At 44.1% G+C, this 20,153-nt stretch overlaps 1 protein-coding gene across 4 annotated transcripts in view; it reads right to left on the reverse strand.

Moving 5' to 3' along the window:
• Positions 1-20,153, reverse strand: part of LOC121290967 (amyloid-beta A4 protein-like) — a 186,801-nt gene that overhangs the window by 12,850 nt on the left and 153,798 nt on the right. For 2 of the 4 annotated variants that reach the window (XM_041212047.1, XM_041212045.1), the window contains 3 exons: positions 16,170-16,391; positions 6,810-6,863; positions 5,917-6,017 (listed from right to left, as the gene is read on the reverse strand). In XM_041212047.1, the coding sequence (XP_041067981.1) occupies positions 5,917-6,017; positions 6,810-6,863; positions 16,170-16,391 (377 nt within the window). The remainder of the gene's footprint in view (positions 1-5,916; positions 6,018-6,809; positions 6,864-16,169; positions 16,392-20,153) is intronic. The other 2 variants (XM_041212048.1, XM_041212046.1) reach the window with 1 other exon arrangement.

Below are 20,153 nucleotides of genomic sequence, written 5' to 3' on the forward strand. Positions count from 1 at the left end.
CATCAAACTCCTGACTTGTGCATTTAGATGGTGGACAGGCTTTGGGGAATCAGGAGGTGAGTTACTCACTGCAGGATTCCTAGGCTCTGACCTGCTCTTGTAGCCACAGCATTTATATGGCTAGTCCAGTTCAGTTTCTGGGCACTGGTAACCCCCAGAATTTTGATAGCGACAATTCAGTGATGGTAATGCCATTGAACGTCAAGGGGCGGTGGTTAGATTCTCTCTTGTTGGAGATGGTCATTGCTTGGCACTAGTGTGGCCTGCATGTTACTTGCCACTTGTCAACCCAAGCGTGGATATTGCCCAGGTCTTGCTAAATTTAGACATGGACTGCTTTAGTATCTGAGGAGTTGGGAATGGTGTTGAACATTGTGTAATCATCAGCGAACATCCCCACGTATGACCTTATGATGGAAGGGAAATCATTGATGGAGCAGCTGAAGATGGTTGGGCCTAGGATGCTACCCTGAGGAACTCCTGCAGTGATGTCCTGGGACTGAGATGATTGACCTCCAACAACTGCAACCATCTTCACTTGTGCTCGGTATGACTCCAACTCTGTTTCCCCCTCCAATTCCCATTGACTCTAATTTTGCTAGATGTCAAGGGCAGTCAGTCTCACCTCACCTCTGGAGTTCACCTCTTTTGTCCATGTTTGAACCAAGGCTGTAATGAAGTCAGGAGCTGAGTGGCCCTGGTGGAACCCAAACTGAGCATCAGTGAGCAGGTTATTGCTAAGCAAGTGCCACTTGACAGTGCTGTTGAAGGATCCTTCCTTTACTGATGATCCAGAGACGAATGATTGGACGGTAATCGGCCAGGGTTGATTTGTCCTGCTTTTGTCGTTGCTATACTGGGAGAGCTTGGCTTGGGGCGCGGCAAGTTCCGAAGCACAATTCTTCATTACTATTGCCGGAATATTGTCAGGGCCCATAGTCTTTGCGGTACCCAGTGCCTTCTGCTGTTTCTTGATATCATGTGGAGCGAATCGAATTGGCTGAAGACTGGCATCTGTGATGCTGGGGACCTCCGGAGGAGGCCAAGATGGATCATTGACTCAGCACTTCTGGCTGAAGATTGTAGCTTTTAGCAAGTGATTCAGCCTTATCTTTTGCACAATGTTTTGAGCTCCCCCATCATTGAGGGCAGGGATATTCACGGAGCATCCTCTTCCAGTGAGTTTAACTGTCCACCACCGTTCACAACTAGATAGGGTAGGACTGCAGAGCTTAGATCTGATTCGTTGGTTGTGGAATTGCTTAGCTCCGTCTATCACTTGCTGCTTATGCCATTTGGCATGCAAGTAATCCTGTGACATAGCTTCACTAGGTTCACATCTCATTTTTACATGCCTGGTGCTGCTACTGGTATACCCTCCTGCCCTCTTCCTTGAGCCAGGGCTGATTCCCTGGCTTGATGGTAATGGTAGAATGAGGTATATGCCAGGCCACGAGATTAGATTGTGGTTGACTACAATTTTGCTGCTGCTGATGGCCCACAGCACCTCATGGATGCCCAGTCTCGAGCTGCTAGATCTGTTCGAAATCTATATCATTTAGCACAGTGGTACTGCCACAGAATATGATAGAGGGTATCCTCAATGTGAAGACGTGACTTAGTCTCCACAAGGGCTGTGCCGTGGTCACCCCTACCGATACTGTCAGGGACAGATGCATTTGCAGCAGACGGGTTAGTGAGGATGAGGTCAAGTATGTTTTTCCCTCACCACCTGCCGCAGATCCCACTTAGCAGCTGTTCTTTAGTACTCAGACAGCTCGGTCAGTAGTGGTACTTCTGTGCCACACTTGCTGATGAACACTGAAGTCCCCCACCCAGTGCACAGTCGGGGCCCTTGCTACCCTCAGTGCTTCCTCCAAGTGCTATTCAACATGGAGGAGTACTGGATTTATCAGCTGAGGGAGTGGGAGGGAGGGGCGGGGGGAGTCGCAGGGGTGCTGGTGGTACATGGTAATCAGCAGGAAGTTTCCTTGCTCTGATGTCATGAGACTTCATGAAGGCTGGAGTTGATGTTGAGGAATGAGATGTCAACCTGGTGATGCTACGTCACAGGACTACTTGCATGCCAAACAGCATAAGCAGGTGATAGACAGAGCTAAGCAGTTCCACTATCAATGGATCAGATCTAAGCTCTGCAGTGCTACCACATCTAGTTGTGAACAGTGGTGAACACTCACTGGAAGAGGAGGCTCCACAAATATCCCTGTCCTCAATGATGGGGAGCCCGGAACATCAGTGCAAAAGATAAGGCTGTGAAGTATTTGCTACAATCTTCAGCCAGAAATGCCAAGTGGATGATCTATCTCGGCCTCCTCCGGAGGTCTCCAACAACGGCCTCACTATACCACTGTGTGGCCACCTCTGCTGGGTCCGTCCTGTCCTGTCTGTAAAGTATGTTTCCATAAGTATTACTATGTCAGGCTGTTGCTTGACCAGTCTGTGAGACAGCCCTCCCAATTTTGGCACAAGGCTCCCAGATTTTAGTAAGGAAGACTTTGCAGGGTTGACAGGGCTGATTTTGACATTGTCATTTCCAGTGCCTAGATATCAATGCTGGGTGGTCCACCGGTTTCATTCCTTTTAGACTTTTTTGTGGTTTGATACAACTGAATGGCTTGCTAGGCCATTTCAGTCAACCACATTGTTATGGGTTTGGAGTCACATGCAGGCCAGATCAGGTAGGGACATCAGATTTCCGTCCCTAAAGGGCACTAGTGAACTAGATGTCATTAGACTTTTAATTCCAGATTTTTATTGAATTCAAATTTCGCCATCTGCCATGGTGGGATTCTAACCCAGGTGCTCAGAGCATTACCTTAGGTGACCGAGGCACGCAGAGACCGAGGCACACAAACAGAGAGACAGAGAGAAACAGAGACACACACAGACGCACATCAGATTCCAATTATTCCCAACTGTGTCAAAGCAGTTAGAATACTTGGTTCCTAAAATAAAAGACATGTGATTACACCTATTTTGGATTCTCTGCAGAATTTGTCGGCCAGTTTAATTATTAAAATTAACACTGAGGTGCCCATTTTAACCTTTCGACTGCAGGGTTCCCATCTGGTTCCCATAAACAGCTTAAAAACCTCACTCTCCAAACTGGAATGAACTGGAACAGTTGAGCACTAATGTAAAAAGCAACAACTTTTTACATTTTAGGTATTAAAAATGTTTTCTTCTCCATCCCTGCAATTTTTGAAAACTAAACAGCACTGACACAAATGAGGGAAAAACATTTTTTTCCACAGGGTCATTACAAAAACTTGCATTTATATAGTGCCTTTAATATAGTAAAATGACCCAAAACAGAACGCTTTTGTGAAATCAGACAAAACTTGATCCCAAGCCATATGTGAAAATATTATGACAGATGACCAAAGCTTTGGTGAGTATCTTAAAAGGAGAGATAGAGTGGTAGAGGGGTTTCGGGAGGAAATTCCAGAGCCTAGGGCCTTGACAGCTGAGGAACATAGGCCAATGGTGGATCAATGGAAATCAACTATGCTCAAGAGACTAGAATTGGAGGAGGGATGAGATGGGGCTGGAGAAGATTACAAAGAAGAGAAGGGCAGGGCCATAGAGGAATTTGAAAAACTAAAGATGTAAAATTGAGGCATTGCTGAATCGGTAGCCAGTGTAGGTTGAGTGTGGGGGTGAAGGGGGCTTGGTATGAGTTAGGATATGGGCAGTATAGCTTTGGATGAGCTCAAAGCTCTTTGTTACCCCTTGGCTCGACTATTCCAACCCAATCCTGGCTAACCATCCATCTTCTACCCTCCATAAACTTGGGGATATCCAAAATTCTGCTGTCCGTGTCCCATCATGAATGAAGTCATATTCACCATTCCCGTTACTGCATAAGATAAGAACTCATAGTTTTGGGCATGATAAATTAGCACAGAGAGAGGAATAGCTAACTAACAGGAAACAGGGATAAACGTGAGACTTTCAGATTGACAAACTGTAACTAGTGGAGTGCTGCAGGGATTAGTATTGGGGCCTCAACCATTTACGATCTATATTAATGACTTGATGAAGGGACTGACTGTGTTGCAGCCAAATCTGCTGATGATACATAATGATACAAAGGTCGGTGGGGAAAACAAGTTGCGAGGAGGATACAAATAGTTTACAAAGGGATATATATAGATTAATTGAGTGGGCAAAAAATTGGCACATGGAGTATAATATGAAAAACTGAGGTTGTCCCCTTTGGCTGGAAGAATAGAAAAGCAAAATATTATTGAGATGAAGACAGACTGCAGAATACTGTAAACCAGTACTTCCCAAACTTTTTCTTGGTGTGAATCCATTTTAATGCCCCAGATTTTGTGTGAACCCCAAGTGAAAATTTTCAGCACACGAGAGTTGTTGAGTAGGGAAGGGAAGGGAGGTCAGTGGCCTTCATCTGCTGAGCAGAGGGGGTGGCAAGCCATCAAATGCTGAGCACAAGGTGGGGATGGGCTTCAGCTGCTGAGATGCGGTGTGGAGGGAGGAGTGGAGTGAGGTTGAGTGTGGTGGGAACTGTTCAAACTGCAGGGTTTTTAAAAACACTAAGGCTTTTTTTGAAGAAGCAATTAAGCTTCAAGGATCTGTTAGAACATGCACACCAATAGAAAAAATGCAAGGATTTAAAGGGGCCTCACTGCTGTTAGCATCCGGTCAGAGCACAACGATAGTCAGTGATGCCTTGGAGCTCATGCTCCCAAAGTCTCATCTTGCAATGCAATCTTGCCCTGCTGTAAACAGCAACCCTGGTGTGATCTCACCAAAACCCCATTTGTAATTGCAGCAGGACTTCCTTTTAATACTCTAACCCCTAACCCTTGCAATTAAAGCTATTATCTTTCTAACTGCTTGCTGTACTTGAAGCTTAGCTTTATGTTTTGTGTACAAGGATTCCCCCAATTACCTCTGTATGCCGATATTTGCTTGTGTCTTACTTTTTTTTTTAAAAAAAAGAAAAATTTTGCTTTGCCAGTCTTCATATCAAAGTGGATAATTTCACACTTCGTGAAATTATACTCCATCTGAACCTTCTTGCCCAATCACTTAACCAGTTTGTCCCTTTGCAGCCCCTTTCCATTCTCCTCACAGCTTGCTTTCCTACCTAGCTTTGTATCTTCAACAAACTTGGATATGTTACACTTGGTCCGCTCATCTGATGAAGAAATGCCAACACATATCTAATTCGAGATGGTGCGAGATTTGGGCTGTTCCCTTCTCAGCGATGCAAGCTGTAGGATAGAAATGTGCTATCGAAGTAACCTTGAGTTGCTGCTGTGCATCCTGCAGCCAAAGGGCATTGGTGATAGCAAGGGTGGGTACAGAGTCCAGTGGCAGGCGCACTGATCAAGTGATCGACTTTACTAGGGCTGGTGCTGAGCTTTTTTAATGTTTTACAGCTACACCCATCCAAGAAAGTGGTATGTATTCGATCATACTCCTGACTTGATCGTTACCATCCATTTCCATTAAGCTGCAAACACCATAAACTAACTGACTTGATTCTGATTTCGCATTTGTCTACTAAAACAGCATGACTACTAAGAATCCCATTTTCCAAATCTCCTGCCACCACATTCAACAGGAGAAAGCGGGAAATAAGTGCAAATAAAACAAATTGCCTGAGCTTTGTGAGCTAGGTCCCCAGAGCCGCAGATAATTCACAGCGGCTTGCTCATAGTCACAGCAGGGAGACCCAGGAACAGGACATGTATGGTTCAAAAAGAATGGGTTATGCTTGATTAATCTGGTAATCTTGCATTAACAGGGCTACTTCAAGATTAGGATATCCCCATTATGAATTGATGTAGCAATTCAAGTTCCCAAATTATTAGGATTACTATTCAAATATATCATCACAGTCCATGCTACTAATTCACTCACCAGCTTCTGATGATGGACCTCATACCCAGAGTCCTGTCGGAATTCAGTCTCCATTTTTACTTCAGCTATTCCCTCTGTCTTAATACCAGTGAGTCCAGAACCTGTGTATATACAAAACCATTAAGGGTTTTTTTCCTTAACTTGATAATAGGAATGTGCAACTGACCCACACAATTAGAATGTTTCAGGTGCGACCCACAGTCCATGCCAAGTTAGTTGAGCTGAGCTCAGGTCATAGTAGGAATGCTAAATTGAGCTTGCATTCCAGGGCCAGGGAGAGGAAAAGACCTGTCAAGCTAGATTGTATTCAGTGACCCTAATAAGGGGGAGGGGAAGAAAAAGAGAGAGAGAAAGAAAGAAAGAGATGGCTTTGAAACTCACCTTGGATTCACACGAATAGCACTTGGTGAAATGTTGGGGAGGGGGTATTGCTGTTAAAGTTGTAACTCAACAATACCACACCTTCAGGCAAGAAGAAAACAAATTCATTCTCTGCTCTCTCTCTGCCCTCATCTTTCAACCACAATAAGACATCAACAGAAAACCCTATGCTGCAGGCTCTTATAAGGATGAGGGGGGGTGAAGAAAGAAAAGAGACAAAGGGAAAGGAGAAAAAGGAAGGGTGATGGGGAGAGAGAGGGACAATGGGAATGAGAGAGAAGAAGAAGAAAAAAATCTACCAATTTCCCCAACAAAAAACATTCCCCAATGATCCCCTTCATAGCTGAAGTGTTCTGTCCAAAGGTTAACCTTGTTCCTTTCAACCTCCCTCATTTAGCTTTATAATTGCACAAATTAAAAGGGGATACGTAATTTAAGAGTAAAAATAAAACAAAAAGTGTTAATTCAAGCCATAAATATCAGCATTAGGCATAAGCCAAGCAAACAGATACCTGGTCGGGTGGTCAGTCCTCTGTCTGGTGCTGGGCGTGCATCAACTGGTTCAACTGGGCACGTATATCGAGAAGTAAAACAAAAGAGTAAGTAAAATCAACAATTGGTGAGGGAAACAAAATTAGGAGCAACAAAAGAGAGCATGAGCAGCATGTACAGGCCCCTCCATCAACCACAACAGGATAATCGCCTGCAATCCAAACAAATGTGGTCAGCTTCGACATGATCAGGAAATGGAACAATTAACTGCCTCCGTGCTCTCCTCCAGCTGAAAAACCACTCCCTGCCCAATCCCTTTGCAAAATTTAATGGACAATACAATAACAACATGCTTTAGTGAGACCAGAAGCTTGCAATTATGTTATGAGCAAAAGAAAAAAAAATGCCAGTCACTTATTTGTTCCTCTGTCTTTGACATTGAAATTTTATAATTGCAACTGGTACCCAAAGCAAACTTGCCCTGCAACTGGATTTTTTGATTAGAGCATAAAAGCAAGAGATAAAAATAACCAGCATGAAAAGACCATTGATGGGTTGTAAATTACAGCGGTTATGGGGGCAGCATATGGGAATCTGATTCCTTAGGAACTTTTATAAGACATTTGGACATTTAGCTGATGATAACTAATTTTCAGGGTTATGGGTTAAGGGAGTAAGGGACTAAATTGAACAGCTGAAAGACACAAAAGGCTGAGTGGCCCCTATCTGTACTGTAAGGTTTTATGGAAATAATTTATGAAAAGTAGAAGTAGAATAGATTTTGAGGATTGGCGGGGCCGGGGGGTTCGGCTGGGGGGGAGATGGGGGGGGAGCAGGGCAGGACAGAAATAAATAGAACAGAAGGTAGGATACAAAAATCCAGGTTGTATTTGACTGCATGTCCAAATGAGGACAAGTTACTTTGCCTTGCTTTACAAACTATCAACTATGCTGAATATAAACTACCCCAAAACATTGCTAAAAAAATTAACATAAGTTTTCAGAATCATTCTTTGCAATCTGCTGCAAAGCTTTGGCCTCAGTGAACAGTCACAGTAACCGAAAACGGCTGAGTAAATCGTAATCTAAATTTATGGTCTTGGAAAGCCATCTGAGAAAGAGACAGGACACAGGGTACCTGAGAGCATATGCAAGCCATCTACATCCTGTAACTAATACATTAACAAATACACATTCTTCACTTTCTATTATATAGTGAAAGATCCTGAGTTTTTTGAATAGCTCAGATCTGATAAGCAGTCGTGGGGCTATATTTCTTGAAAATTATAATACACTATCTGCTTTCACAACTTAAAAATTAGTTGAAACAAAGCTAGTTTTAAAAGTCCTTGAGTTAATTTTTTTTTTACAAAGGGAAATCTGTTAAGAATCCAGCTAAAAGTATCAGCATTTGGTAGGCCTCCCATGTGAGTATAGGGTACTGGCACAACATCACACCATCATTTTCCATTAACAAGGCCAGCTGCCAATCCTTACTGAGTGCGGGACTGCATTACTGCTGAACAACCTGTTCCAAGTGTGAGTGGAAAGCTGGCTCATCAGGGCAAGTGCAGTCATTCTTGTGAGCAGGCATAATGATGAAAGTGACCTGACATCTGGATCTACATGTGGGCAATATGAAAAAACAAGTTTCTTGAAGCTGCAAATTTAAAAAAGAAATTCTCAGTGTGTCACTGGATGCAAGCTTAGGAAACAGACACATGCACTGAGCTGCTGAACTAAGTTGCACCATTGTATGGAGTACAAAGTGGGTTGAAGGCCATGCCACCTAGCAAAGGATGGTTGCTAAAGACCTCTTGTACCAAATGACATTGGGAAAGGCTTAGGAATAGGCTCCCTGCCTTCCCTTCTTACAGACAAGGAAAGTGAGAACAAAACAAAAACAGAATTACCTGGAAAAACTCAGCAGGTCTGGCAGCATCGGCGGAGAAGAAAAGAGTTGACGTTTCGAGTCCTCATGACCTTTCAACAGAACTCCATTTCATCTAAGTTATTAGTTTTTATTGAGGTTAGGGTGAAGGAAATCGCTTTGAAATTAAGCTCTTACCATTTCAAGCACATTCCCCAGTCAAGTAAGCTTTCTCTACTCTGTCTCCACAATGTGCCCCAGCCCCAATCTCATGAGGACCCTAACCTCTCACTGCTGGATCCTGGAAGCAAGTGCAGTCCAGATTGATAGGGTTGAAGGCCCTTTCTGTAAGATCATACGTGAACTGATTTTAGGTATTCAAATTCCTAGAAATCTGGGCCCTATAGCACAACATTGTCCACGGTTTGCCTCTTAATTGATGCATTTCCACAACAGGATGTGTACCATCTACAAGATGCACTGCAGGAATTCACCGAGGCTCCTTAGACAGGACTTACTTGGCGCTGTTTCTACTTCCACGCCAGCCATCCTGTTTTTTTATTCATTCATGGGATGTGGGCTTTGCTGGATGGGCCAGCATTTATTTCTCATTCCTAGCTGCCCTCGAGGGGGGGCTGGTGAGCTGCCTTCTTGAACTGCTGCAGTTCATGGAGTGTAGGTACACCAACAGTGCTGTTAGGAAGGAAGTTCCAGGGTTTTGACCCAGCAACAGTGAAGGTTCAGGGATATATTTCCAAGTCAGAATGGTGAGTGACTTGGAGGGGAACTTCCAGGTGGTGTTCTGCTGCCCTTGTCCTTCTAGATGGTAGTGGTCATGAGTTTAGAAGGTGCTGTCTAAGGAGCCTTGGTGAATTCCTGCAGTGCATTTGTAGATGGTACATATCCTGTTGTGGAAATGCATCAATTAAGAGGCAGACTGGGGACAATGTTGTGCTATAGGCCCAGATTTCTAGGAATTTGAATACCTAAAATCAGTTCACATATGACCTTACAGAAAGGGCCTTCAACCCTATCCGTCTGGACTGCACTTGCTTCCAGGATCCAGCGGTGAGGGGTTAGGGTCCCAGTCACTGCACCGGTATCCCATGAATTTTATTTTATTTTTCTCCCCCCTTTAACATTTACTAAACTACATAAGTTTTTCCTCAACAATCAATTTCACATGGGCGCTGCATGTTTAACTGAGCATACTAAAAATTATTAACAAGATGAACCATTAGGCGGGCAATCATAACTTTTCAGAACTTAATTATGCTCATTAGAGCAGAAAGGGCTGTGTTGCATATCACACTTAATAATAATTAGGCTCGAGTTTTAAGATGCATTGTAATTTTTTTTGATGTAGGTTCGTTCTCCCCTATCTCCACTGTCTTCCTTTAGCTTTGGTTGTTGCAGTGAGGCACACAGTTAGATTAGATCTATTCAATTTATTTCAACCGAATATATCTTGCAAACCAGAACATCATTTCCATTTAGCTAACAGAGATAAAAGAGAACCGCATAATCATAGAGGGAAAGAAAAACATAAATTCAATTTTTTATTGAATGTGGAGTTCAATGAGGAAGAGGCATATTTTCTACACTTCCCTCCATTTTTATCTCTCCCTCTCTCTGGATCAGGAAGCATTTCTGTAGGACATAGGGGATTACGCTTTACTGATGCCTCTTTGTCCTTGACCTGGCTTGTTAGTGGCTTGCAGCAGTCACATAAATACTGCGGCTACAAAAGCAGTTTAGAGGCTGGGCATTCTGCAGTGAGTGACTCCTCTTGACTCCTGAATGCCTCTACAAAAAGAGGGAAGTCTGGTGTGATGGAATATGCTCCACTTGTCTGGAGGAATGCAGCTCCAATGTGGCAACTCCACTACTGGCACACTCTGATTGCAGCATCTGCCAAGATGCACTGCAGCAACTCGCTAAGTTTTCTTCAACAGCACTTCCAAATCCACCACCTCTGCTGCCTAAAAAGACTAGGACAGCAAATGTTTTGAAACACCACAGTCGCCACCTCCAAGTCACCACCCTGACTTGGAAATATATCACTGTTCCTTCATTGCAATTGGTCACAAATCCTGCAACATCTGCCCTAACAGGGCCAATATCATAATAATGAAGGAAACAACACCGAATTGCATCCGGAAATATTGGGTTTTAAAAATAAGACTTGAGTTTTAAAAAGACGCACACAAGCCACTGGCTGGAATGCTGCAGGGTGACTCCCTAAGAGGTAATGGAACCCCACCCTGTTGCCAGGCAGGGTACTTCTAAAGACATCCAGAAACTAATTGCTCCCTCTGATAGAGGCAATGGGACATAATGGAAGATAAGTATCATCTTATCAAGAAATCCTGAGAGTAATGCCCAGACAGATTTGTGAATTCACTCCCCACTTAGAATATACAAAGAAGGGGCTAAAGTGAGCTGAAAAGCTGCCTCGATGTCTGCCTGTTGGTGGGTGTTCTGAAAGAGCAAGTGCTGGAAGTTTGACTCAGAAGTAACAGTCACTCACAGTACCGTTGCAAACTGCCATTTTGCAGGTATCCTGATCTCTCTCTCTACTGAATTCAATACTACTGGAACCTCGAAACCCACTATTTGTCTACTGGAGTCAACTCTATTGGAACCTTGAAACTGACTATTTTCCTACCAAAGTCAATTCTACTGGAATCTCGAATTGCACGGCTGCAACACTCAATCACCTACTCCCCATGAGTCTAAAAAATGTATGTATTCACTTACTTCAAGCTAAATTCTTACTTTTAACCTGTTTGACCGTGTATGCATGTGTTTTATCCTTTCTTGTCTTTAGTAGGTTTAATAAACCTACTTTTACCTTTAACTCAAGAAAATCTGATCAAATTGGCTCCTTCAAAACCAGAACAATTGAGTTTGGGAAAAAGGTATCCGCGAAAGGGGTCCTTTTTAGATTAAATTTTGTTGTGACCAACAAGTTGGGGGGTGGGGGGCGGAGGAGGAGGAGAGGTGGGGCGCTGAATAAAGACAGGGAACTTTTTTCATATTTGTTCATGAGATGTGGGCGTCAGAGAGCATTTAAGAGTCAACCACATTGCTGTGGGTCTGGAGTCACATGTAGGCCAGACCAGGTAAAGATAACAAATTTCCTTTCCTAAAGGACATCAGTGAACCAGATGGGTTTTTACGACAATCTGCATTGGTTTCATGGTCATCATCAAATTTTTAATTCCAGATTTCTATTCAATTCAAATTCCACCATCTGCCATGGTGGGATTCGAACCCGGGTCCCCAGAGCATTACCCTGGGTCTCTGGATTACCAGTCCAGTGACAATACAACCTCCCCAGTTCATCCCTCCTCACCTGGGGAATAACAATTTGGGAGTGTCCAAGCCAGACGATGATAAATTGAGGGGTCTGGCCTAGGTAAACAATTTTGGGGAACCTTACCTGGAGGTGAGTTGTAACACCAATAAATGCTGGCCTTGTCAGCAATGCTCAAATATTATGCATGAATTCAAAAACTCAGGGGATTTTCATCATGGGGAAGCTCTTATTATCTGTTTCGCACCTCTTTTTAATGAGTGGGTGAGGTTGGGAACTCACCACATAGAAGCATAGAATGGTTACAGCACAGGAGGCCAGTCTATCATGTTCCTGCAAGAGCAACTCAATTAGTCCCACTCCTCCAACTATTCCCTGTAGCCCTGCAAATTATTTTCCAACAGGTATTTATCTAATTCCTGTTTGAAAGCCATAGCTGAATCTACTTCCATCACTCTTGTAGGCAGTGCATTCCAGATCCTAACCACTCACTGCACAAAAAAAGTTGTTCCTTCTGTTGCTTTTGGTTCTTTTGCCATTTACCTTAAATTGGTGTCCGCTGGTTCTTGACCCTTCCACCAATGGGAACACTTTCTCCCAATTCACTGTCTCCGGACCCTTCATGATTTTAAACACATCTGTCAAATTCCCTCCCAACTTTCTATTTTCCAAGGAGAACAACCAGAGCTTCTCCAATTTATCCATGCAATTAACACTGCTCAACCCTGTAACCATTCTTGTGAATCTTTTCACATCTCTAATGCCTTCACATCTCTCTGAAACAGTGATGCCCAGAATTGGACACGATACTGCAGCTGAGGCTGAACCAATGCTTTACAGAAGTTCACCATAACTTCCTTGCTTTTGTATTTTATGTCTCTATTTATAAAGCAAACATAAGAACATAAGAAATAGGAGCAGGAGTAGGCCATTCAGCCCCTAAAGCCTGCCCTGCCCTTCAATAAGGTCATGGCTGATCTGCCCCAGGCCTCAACTCTTCTTTCGTGCCAGCTCCGCATAGCCCTCAACTCCCGATATTTCAAAAATCTATCTACCTCCTCTTTAAATACTCTGTGATCTAGCCTCCACAATTCTCTGGGGTACAGAATTCCAGAAATTCACTACCCATCTCAGCTTTATATGAGTGCCCCTTATTCTGTAACTATGTCCTCTAGTTCGAGATTCCCCCACTAGTGGAAGCATTTAACCTGTGAAGTCCCCTTAGAATCTTGTATGTTTCAATAAGATCACCCCCATCCTTCTAAATTCTAATAAATAAAGGCCTAACCTGTTTAGCCGTTTTTAATAAGTCAACCCCTTCATCCCAGGAATCAGCCTGGTAAATCTCTTTTGAACTGTCTCCAATGCCAGTATATCCTTTCTTAAATACTGGGACCAAAAATGTACACAGTGCTCCAGGTGCGGTCGCAGCCACATCCAGTACAGTTATAACAAGACTTCCCTATTTTTAAACTCCAACTCCCTAGCAATACAGGCCAAAATTCCATTTGTCTTCTTAATTACTTGCTGCACCTGCATGCTAACTTTTTGTGTTTCAGGCACAAGAACACCCAGATCCCTCTGTGCTACACTTTTTTGGAGTCTCTCTCCATTTAAATAATCTGCCTTTTGGCTTTTCCTAACAAAGTGCATGACCTCTCACTTCCTTATATTAAACTCCATCTGCTAAGTTTTTGCCCACTCACTCAACCTGTCTATATCCACTTGCAGATTCCTTATATCTTCATTACAACATGCCTTCTCACCTATTTTTGTATTGTCAGCAAATCTGGATACATTACACTCTGCCCCCTCCTCCAACTCATTAATATAGATAGTAAATAATTGAGGCCCATGGACTGATCCTTGTGGCACTCCACTAGTTACATCTTTCCAACCCAAAAAAGACCCATTAGTCCCGACTCTCTGTCTTCTGTGTGTTAACCAATCCTCAATCCATGTTAATACATTACAACCAATACCATGGGCTCCTATCTTGTGCAATAACCTTTTGTGTGGCACCTTATCAAATGCCTTCTGGAAATCCAAATACACTACATCTACTGGTTCCCCTTTATCAATTCTGCTTGTTATATCCTCAAAGAACTCTAGCAAGTTTGTCAAACATGACTTCTCTTTCACAAAACCATGCTGACTCTGGTTGCGTTAAGCTTTTCTAAATGTGCTTAATAATGGACTGTAGCATCTTCCCAATGACAGATGTTAGGCTGACTGGCATATGGTTTTCTGCTTTTTTTCTCCCTCCCTCTTGAACAGGGGCGTCACATTCGTGGTTTCCCAATCCGCTGGGACCCTCCCAGAATCCAGTGAGTTCTGGAATATTTCGACCAATGCCTCTACTATCTCTGCAGCCACTTCCTTTAAAACCCTTGGATGCAGGCCATCAGGTCCTGACAACTTGTCTGCCTTTAGTCTCATTAGCTTATGAAATACTTTATCTCTCGTAATAGAGCCCACATGCTTTATTGATCGCTTTCTTAACCTGCTCTGCCACCTTCAACTATTGGTGCACAGCCCAGCTCCCTCTGCTCATCCAAACCATTTTGAATAGTACCTTTTATTTTACATTGTTTCTCCTCGCTCTTCCTACCAAAATGTATCACTTCACACTACTCAGGGTTAAATTTCATCTGCAACTGATGCCCATTCCAACAGCCACCTATATCCTCTTGAAGTCAATCACTGTCCTCCTAACAGGTTAAAATGCTTTCAAATGTCTTCTGCAAGTTTTGCAATTGTGCCCTGCGCAATCAAATCTAGATGATTAATGTGCATCAAGAAAAGTTCTAATACTGACCTTGGGAAACCTTCCCTATATATCTTCTTCCTGTCCGAAAAACAACCACTACTGTTTCCTACCGCTCAGCCAACTTTATATCCATACTGCTACTGTTCCTTTTATCCCATGGGCACCAACTTCAATGAAATGCCTGTTACGTGGCACTTTATCAAACACCTTTTGATAATAGGGGGAACTAAAAGGCCTTTTGTGCACAACACCACCATTCTGTGCATGGCTGATTGATGTTAATTCTGAGGTGATTGAGTGTAGTTGGCATGAAAGACAATAATCAAGAGAGTAGTCCAGGTTAGTGGGTTCACATTTGGAATCTGCACTATTCAGGACTGCACTATCAATGTGTAACAGTTTAAAGATAAAATGCAATTTTCAAAATCTTTTTTTGTGGCAATAATTCCTTTCCCAATAGCTGAGGGGTGATTACAGAGTAAGGGATCCCAGGTTCCCATCCGGATTCAGTTAGCTGATCTCAACTGAGGCAATGTAAATAAACCCAGTATTCCTTGACTAGAGTAGGGAGAGGGAGGAAGAGGAGAAAAAAATTGGGAGAACTCCCAATTGTCAAATGATTTTTTTTTTGACAGGTGTGGGCTTCAGGCAAGGATAGTCTCAGGCTTGACTAGGATTCCCCTCTTGGTCCAAAAAGACAGTTGACGCCAGCCTATTGCTCATCAAATATAGCCAATTGGAATCTTATCCCAGAATAGTGTGCACTCGTATGGCTGTGCAAGTGTGAGGGAGGACAGGAGGGTGAGTGAGAAATATGTTCCAGGCTACCCATCAAAAAAAGATGGTGTTTGTAGTGGTTTTTGGAGAAAATGATTTTTTAATTCAATTACCAACTTTTGCAAATGAAACTATTAGAACACATCTGCCATACTCTGGTGATCCTTTGAGTGAGGGGATATTTTCGTGATCAGGAGATATGTATTATAGAACATATTTTTCTAAAAGGACTTTGTAGTATTCTTGCATATTTGCTCACAAGGCTGGAAAAGAGATGATTAATCACCGACCCTTTGTTGAAACACAAAGGAAAATTTCACCCAGTCTGCTTCTGCTGAATTAGAGGGGGAACAAAATAACCATTAATGAGGATAACAGATGTTATTTTCTACTGATATCAATTGTAACTGCTAAATATGTAAAGCATTTCAATTACAGTCACTTCGATACCTTACTCCACGTCAGAAAAAATGTAAGCCACAATTAGCTCAGTCAGATACATCTGCCTTTACTATCATCAGGGCTCCACATTAAATAAGTTGACATACTATCTGAATGCTGTGCATGCAGTGTAGATTTAATGTTTAACTATTCTCCACCTCCTACATCTTGGTGTTCAGTTCCAGCTCTCCCATTACTATTACCTTCATTCTCTGTGTTGGCAGGGATGGAATCAATGACAAATGGGTGCAGAGGTTGAAGGTCATCTAAATTAAACTCGCCGTCATCTGGCAGAAGCTCTATTGTTGTTTTTGTTTCAGAGAGAGATGGAACCAGTGCGTCATTTCCATAGCTAATCCGTGTGTCGCTGACAGAGTTTGCCACCATGTCATCGATGTAGCTCTGCTCCTTCTGCAGCAGTTCATCTGTGTAAATACAATGCTAGGGTCACATTTTGGAAATGGTGTACAGGTCATGAAAAATATTAGCAATGACATCTAGAACTCATGATCAACCCACTTCGATTCAAAATACCAAGTGCCCATACATTACCAGTTTGAATGTGGAGGGGAAACTTTGGGAATCCAGCACTATCTCAATTTTGTTAACTGGAAGATCCTGAATTTACTGATTATTTCTGAAAGTTGTTGCTCCCATTCCCAATAGACTTTGGCTGGAACTTTTTGCTCGTCGGGGGTGGTCAGGAACCTAAACGCCGACCGCGATCGGCTCTGCACCGCAATTTTACGTGGGCGGGTCAATTAAGGGAGCTCAATGTCCGCCGGGTCCAATGGGCACTCGGCAGCCGATTCAAAAGTGGCTCAGGCAGCCCCTGAAGGCTGTCACAGAGGGACGCAAAGTCATCATGATGGGTCCGGTTGCTGGTGGACATGGCAGGCGGAAGGGCAGGTCGGCGGGGCAGTTGGCCCCAGGTTTCTCTGACAAATGCCTCGCTGTCCTACTATAGGTGGTGGCAGCATGGCGAGAAATCCTTGTCCCCAGGGACAGGAAGAGGAGGCCCCTCAACCTCACCAAAAGGGCCTGGGAGGCAGCGGCATCCAGGGTCAGCAGCCTTGATGTGATGAGGCACACATGGGTCCAGTGCCGGAAACACTTCAACGATATCCTGCGATTGGGACGGCTGAGTACCGCTTTGGCATGGGTGACTTAGCATAGCAGTTAAGAGCTGCCCAACCCCACCCCTGGATCTCTCTGTGTGAGTGGCAAATGTCAAAGAGGAAGCATCTGGGCAAGTGGGTGAGCACTGGCTGCTTGGACTGAGTATCTTGTGGCTCCAGGGTCACGTATCAGCTGAGCCCTGTGAGATATTCCTCAGGTGGGGTTGGCCAGGCTGCAATAGCAATGCAGGTACAGGGTGGACTAATCAAAGCTCTTCTATCCTTTCGGGAGAAAACATCCCATAACAATGGCGAGAGGTTGCGGACTGGCAGGTGGCCTCCCCACCTACTTACCTTGACCCGACATAAGCAGGAGGCCATGGAGCTGGAGAGGCGCCATGCATCTAGGTCAGCCGGCCACGGTGAGGTTGGGGTGCCACAGGGAGGTAAGAGTGCAGTGCACTGAGGTCAGAATGTCTGTCATTGCAACCATTCAACTGTAGTCTCTATTGATGTGAGCCTTGAACCTGTAATCCCCATTGGTAATAGAAAGACGTGTGTAATGACTTCAACTAATGACATGTCCTTGTTCTTCTTTTCAGGCTCACCAGCAGCCCATCAGGGTGAGGAGTCTGAGGGCCCACCGCTGACTCCAGAGGACAGCAACCAACAGAGCGCACTTCCGTTATTCCCTCTCTGTCAAGCAGGCACCAGTGTAGATACCGCACTTTGGTGGGCATTAGATCGGCGGCTAGTATCTCGGAGCACATTGGTGAGGGAACTTCACACTTGCTTGAGGCGCAGACGGAGGCAGAGTGCGCCCAGGGCGCCCGCAGTCAGAGGAGTGCTGGGGACTAGGACAATGCCATCTCGATGGATGATGCTGAGCCTCTGGAGTTGCCCCTGAGGCAGCAGATGCTGGACTTCCAGCAGGGTGTGCGGGAGGATCTGGCAGGGAAACATGAGGGAATGCATGCCATGGTCTCCGTTGTGGAAGTGTCCTCGTGGAGCACGAGCAACGCAATAACCTTCATGGCCGAGTGCAATGCCTCCTTCACAGAGAGTGTGGCGACTCTCCTGGAGAGGCTCCTCCAGGAGCTGAATCAGGGGTTTCTGGGGATGCGCTCGGACCTGCAAGCCCTCATACTGGCAATGGCCTTAGGTGGTCACTGTGGGAGATGGATTGGGCACCCAGCATCCCAGCTAGGTGCTCGTCCATCAATAGTGCACAGGGAGGTCCAGAGCGATCTCACATTGGCGCACAAACTGCCTATCATCTCAGCAGGCTCCACACGGGGCATTCCAGATGAGGTCAGCAGCTCCTCCGCCCCTCTGCCAGTGCCCATGGCATCCGATGAGGCTGCGGAGACTGGGGAGAAGCCAGCTGTGGCACTGGCCGCTCTCTCACAGGCGGGGCCAGCACAGGCTCCACGGGCCAGAGGATGCCTGCCAAAGTCATCAAGGCTAACTGGACAGCAGAGTGACCAGGCTGTCTCCAATTGCAGGCAAGGAGGGAGCAACTAGACGTAGCACCCGAAGTGCAAACCTAAAGCACCTTAATCACCACATGACATGAGTGCGGGTGATATTTGTTTTCCCCACTTTTAATTCTTAATTGGTGTGATGGAGAACACCTCTGAATTTCATTTGTTAACTTTATGGCAGGCACCATATCATTAAATATGTTTCTGTACAACAAGCTTCTGGGTGCTTCATTTGTTCTGCAGTTGCAGGGTAACCCATGATGTTATGGGTGACTTGTGGAGTGCCACAGGGTTTGGTCCTTGGGCCCCAACTATTTACAACCTATATTAATGGCTTGGATTCAGGGATAGAAGGTACTATAGCTAAATTTGCACATGACACCAAAATAGGTGGGAAAGTAAATTGCAAGGAAAAAATAAGAAATTTACAAATGGATATGGACAGATTAGGTGAATGGGCCAAAATTTAGCAGATGGAGTTTAACGTGAATAAGTGTGAGGTTATCCATTTTGGTTGGAAGAATAAAAAGGCGACTTCTTATTTAAATGGAGAGCAACTTCAGAATGCTTCAGTGCAGAAGGATCTGGGTGTCCCCGTGCATGAATCGCTGAAAGCTTGTATGCAGGTACAGCAAGTAATAAGGAAGACAAATGGAATTTTGGCATTTATTGCTAAAGAAATAGAGTATAAAAATAGGGAAGTGTTGTTGCAACTGTACAAGGCATTGGTGAGACCGCACCTGGAGTACTGTGCACAGTTTTGCTCCCCTTGAGGAAGGATGTAGTTGCACTGGAGGCGGTTCAGAGGAGGTTCACTAGGTTGATTCCAGAGATGCGGGGCTTGTCTTATGAGGAGAGATTGAGCAGTTTAGGCCTATAATCGCTAGAGTTTAGAAGGATGAGAGGAGATCTAATTGAAGTATATAAGATGCCAAAGGAGATAGACAAAGTAGTTGTGGAGCGGATGTTTCCCCTTTTGGTGCATTTTAGAACGAGAGGCCGTAGTTTTAGGTTAAGGGGTGGTAGATTTAAATCAGAGATGTGGAGGAATTACTTTTCTCAGAGGGTTGTGAATCTGTGGAATTCACTACCTCAGAGTGCAGTGGATGCCGGGACGCTGAATAAATTTAAGGAGGAGATAGACATATTTTTAATTTGTAATGGGTTGAAAGGTTATGGGGAGAGGGCAGGAAATTGGAGTTGAGGCCGAAATGAGATCAGCCATGATTGTAATGAATGGCAGGACAGGCTCGAGGGACTGAATTGCCTACTCCTGCTCCTAGTTCTTATGTTCATGTGCACACGCCATATGTAAATGGAATCCAAATTAGACTCAGCAATTATAGCCTGTTTGAATGGCTGTAATGGTCTTTGGAGTTGCTATAATTGTGCACCAATTTGAACGTTCAAGAAGAAAATTTAGAAAAAGTCAGAGTGAAAAATAATTAGAAAAACGATTGTGAAAATAAAATGTCAGCTTGGCTCAGTGGTAGTATTCTCACTTCTAAATAAAGTAGTTGTAGGTTCAAGCTGCTGAATGCAGTATTTATCTAGGTTATCATTCTGTATTGTAGTACAGAGGGAG

Source organism: Carcharodon carcharias, chromosome 18 (assembly GCF_017639515.1).
Source record: "Carcharodon carcharias isolate sCarCar2 chromosome 18, sCarCar2.pri, whole genome shotgun sequence".
NCBI classification, from domain to species: Eukaryota; Metazoa; Chordata; class Chondrichthyes; order Lamniformes; family Lamnidae; genus Carcharodon; species Carcharodon carcharias.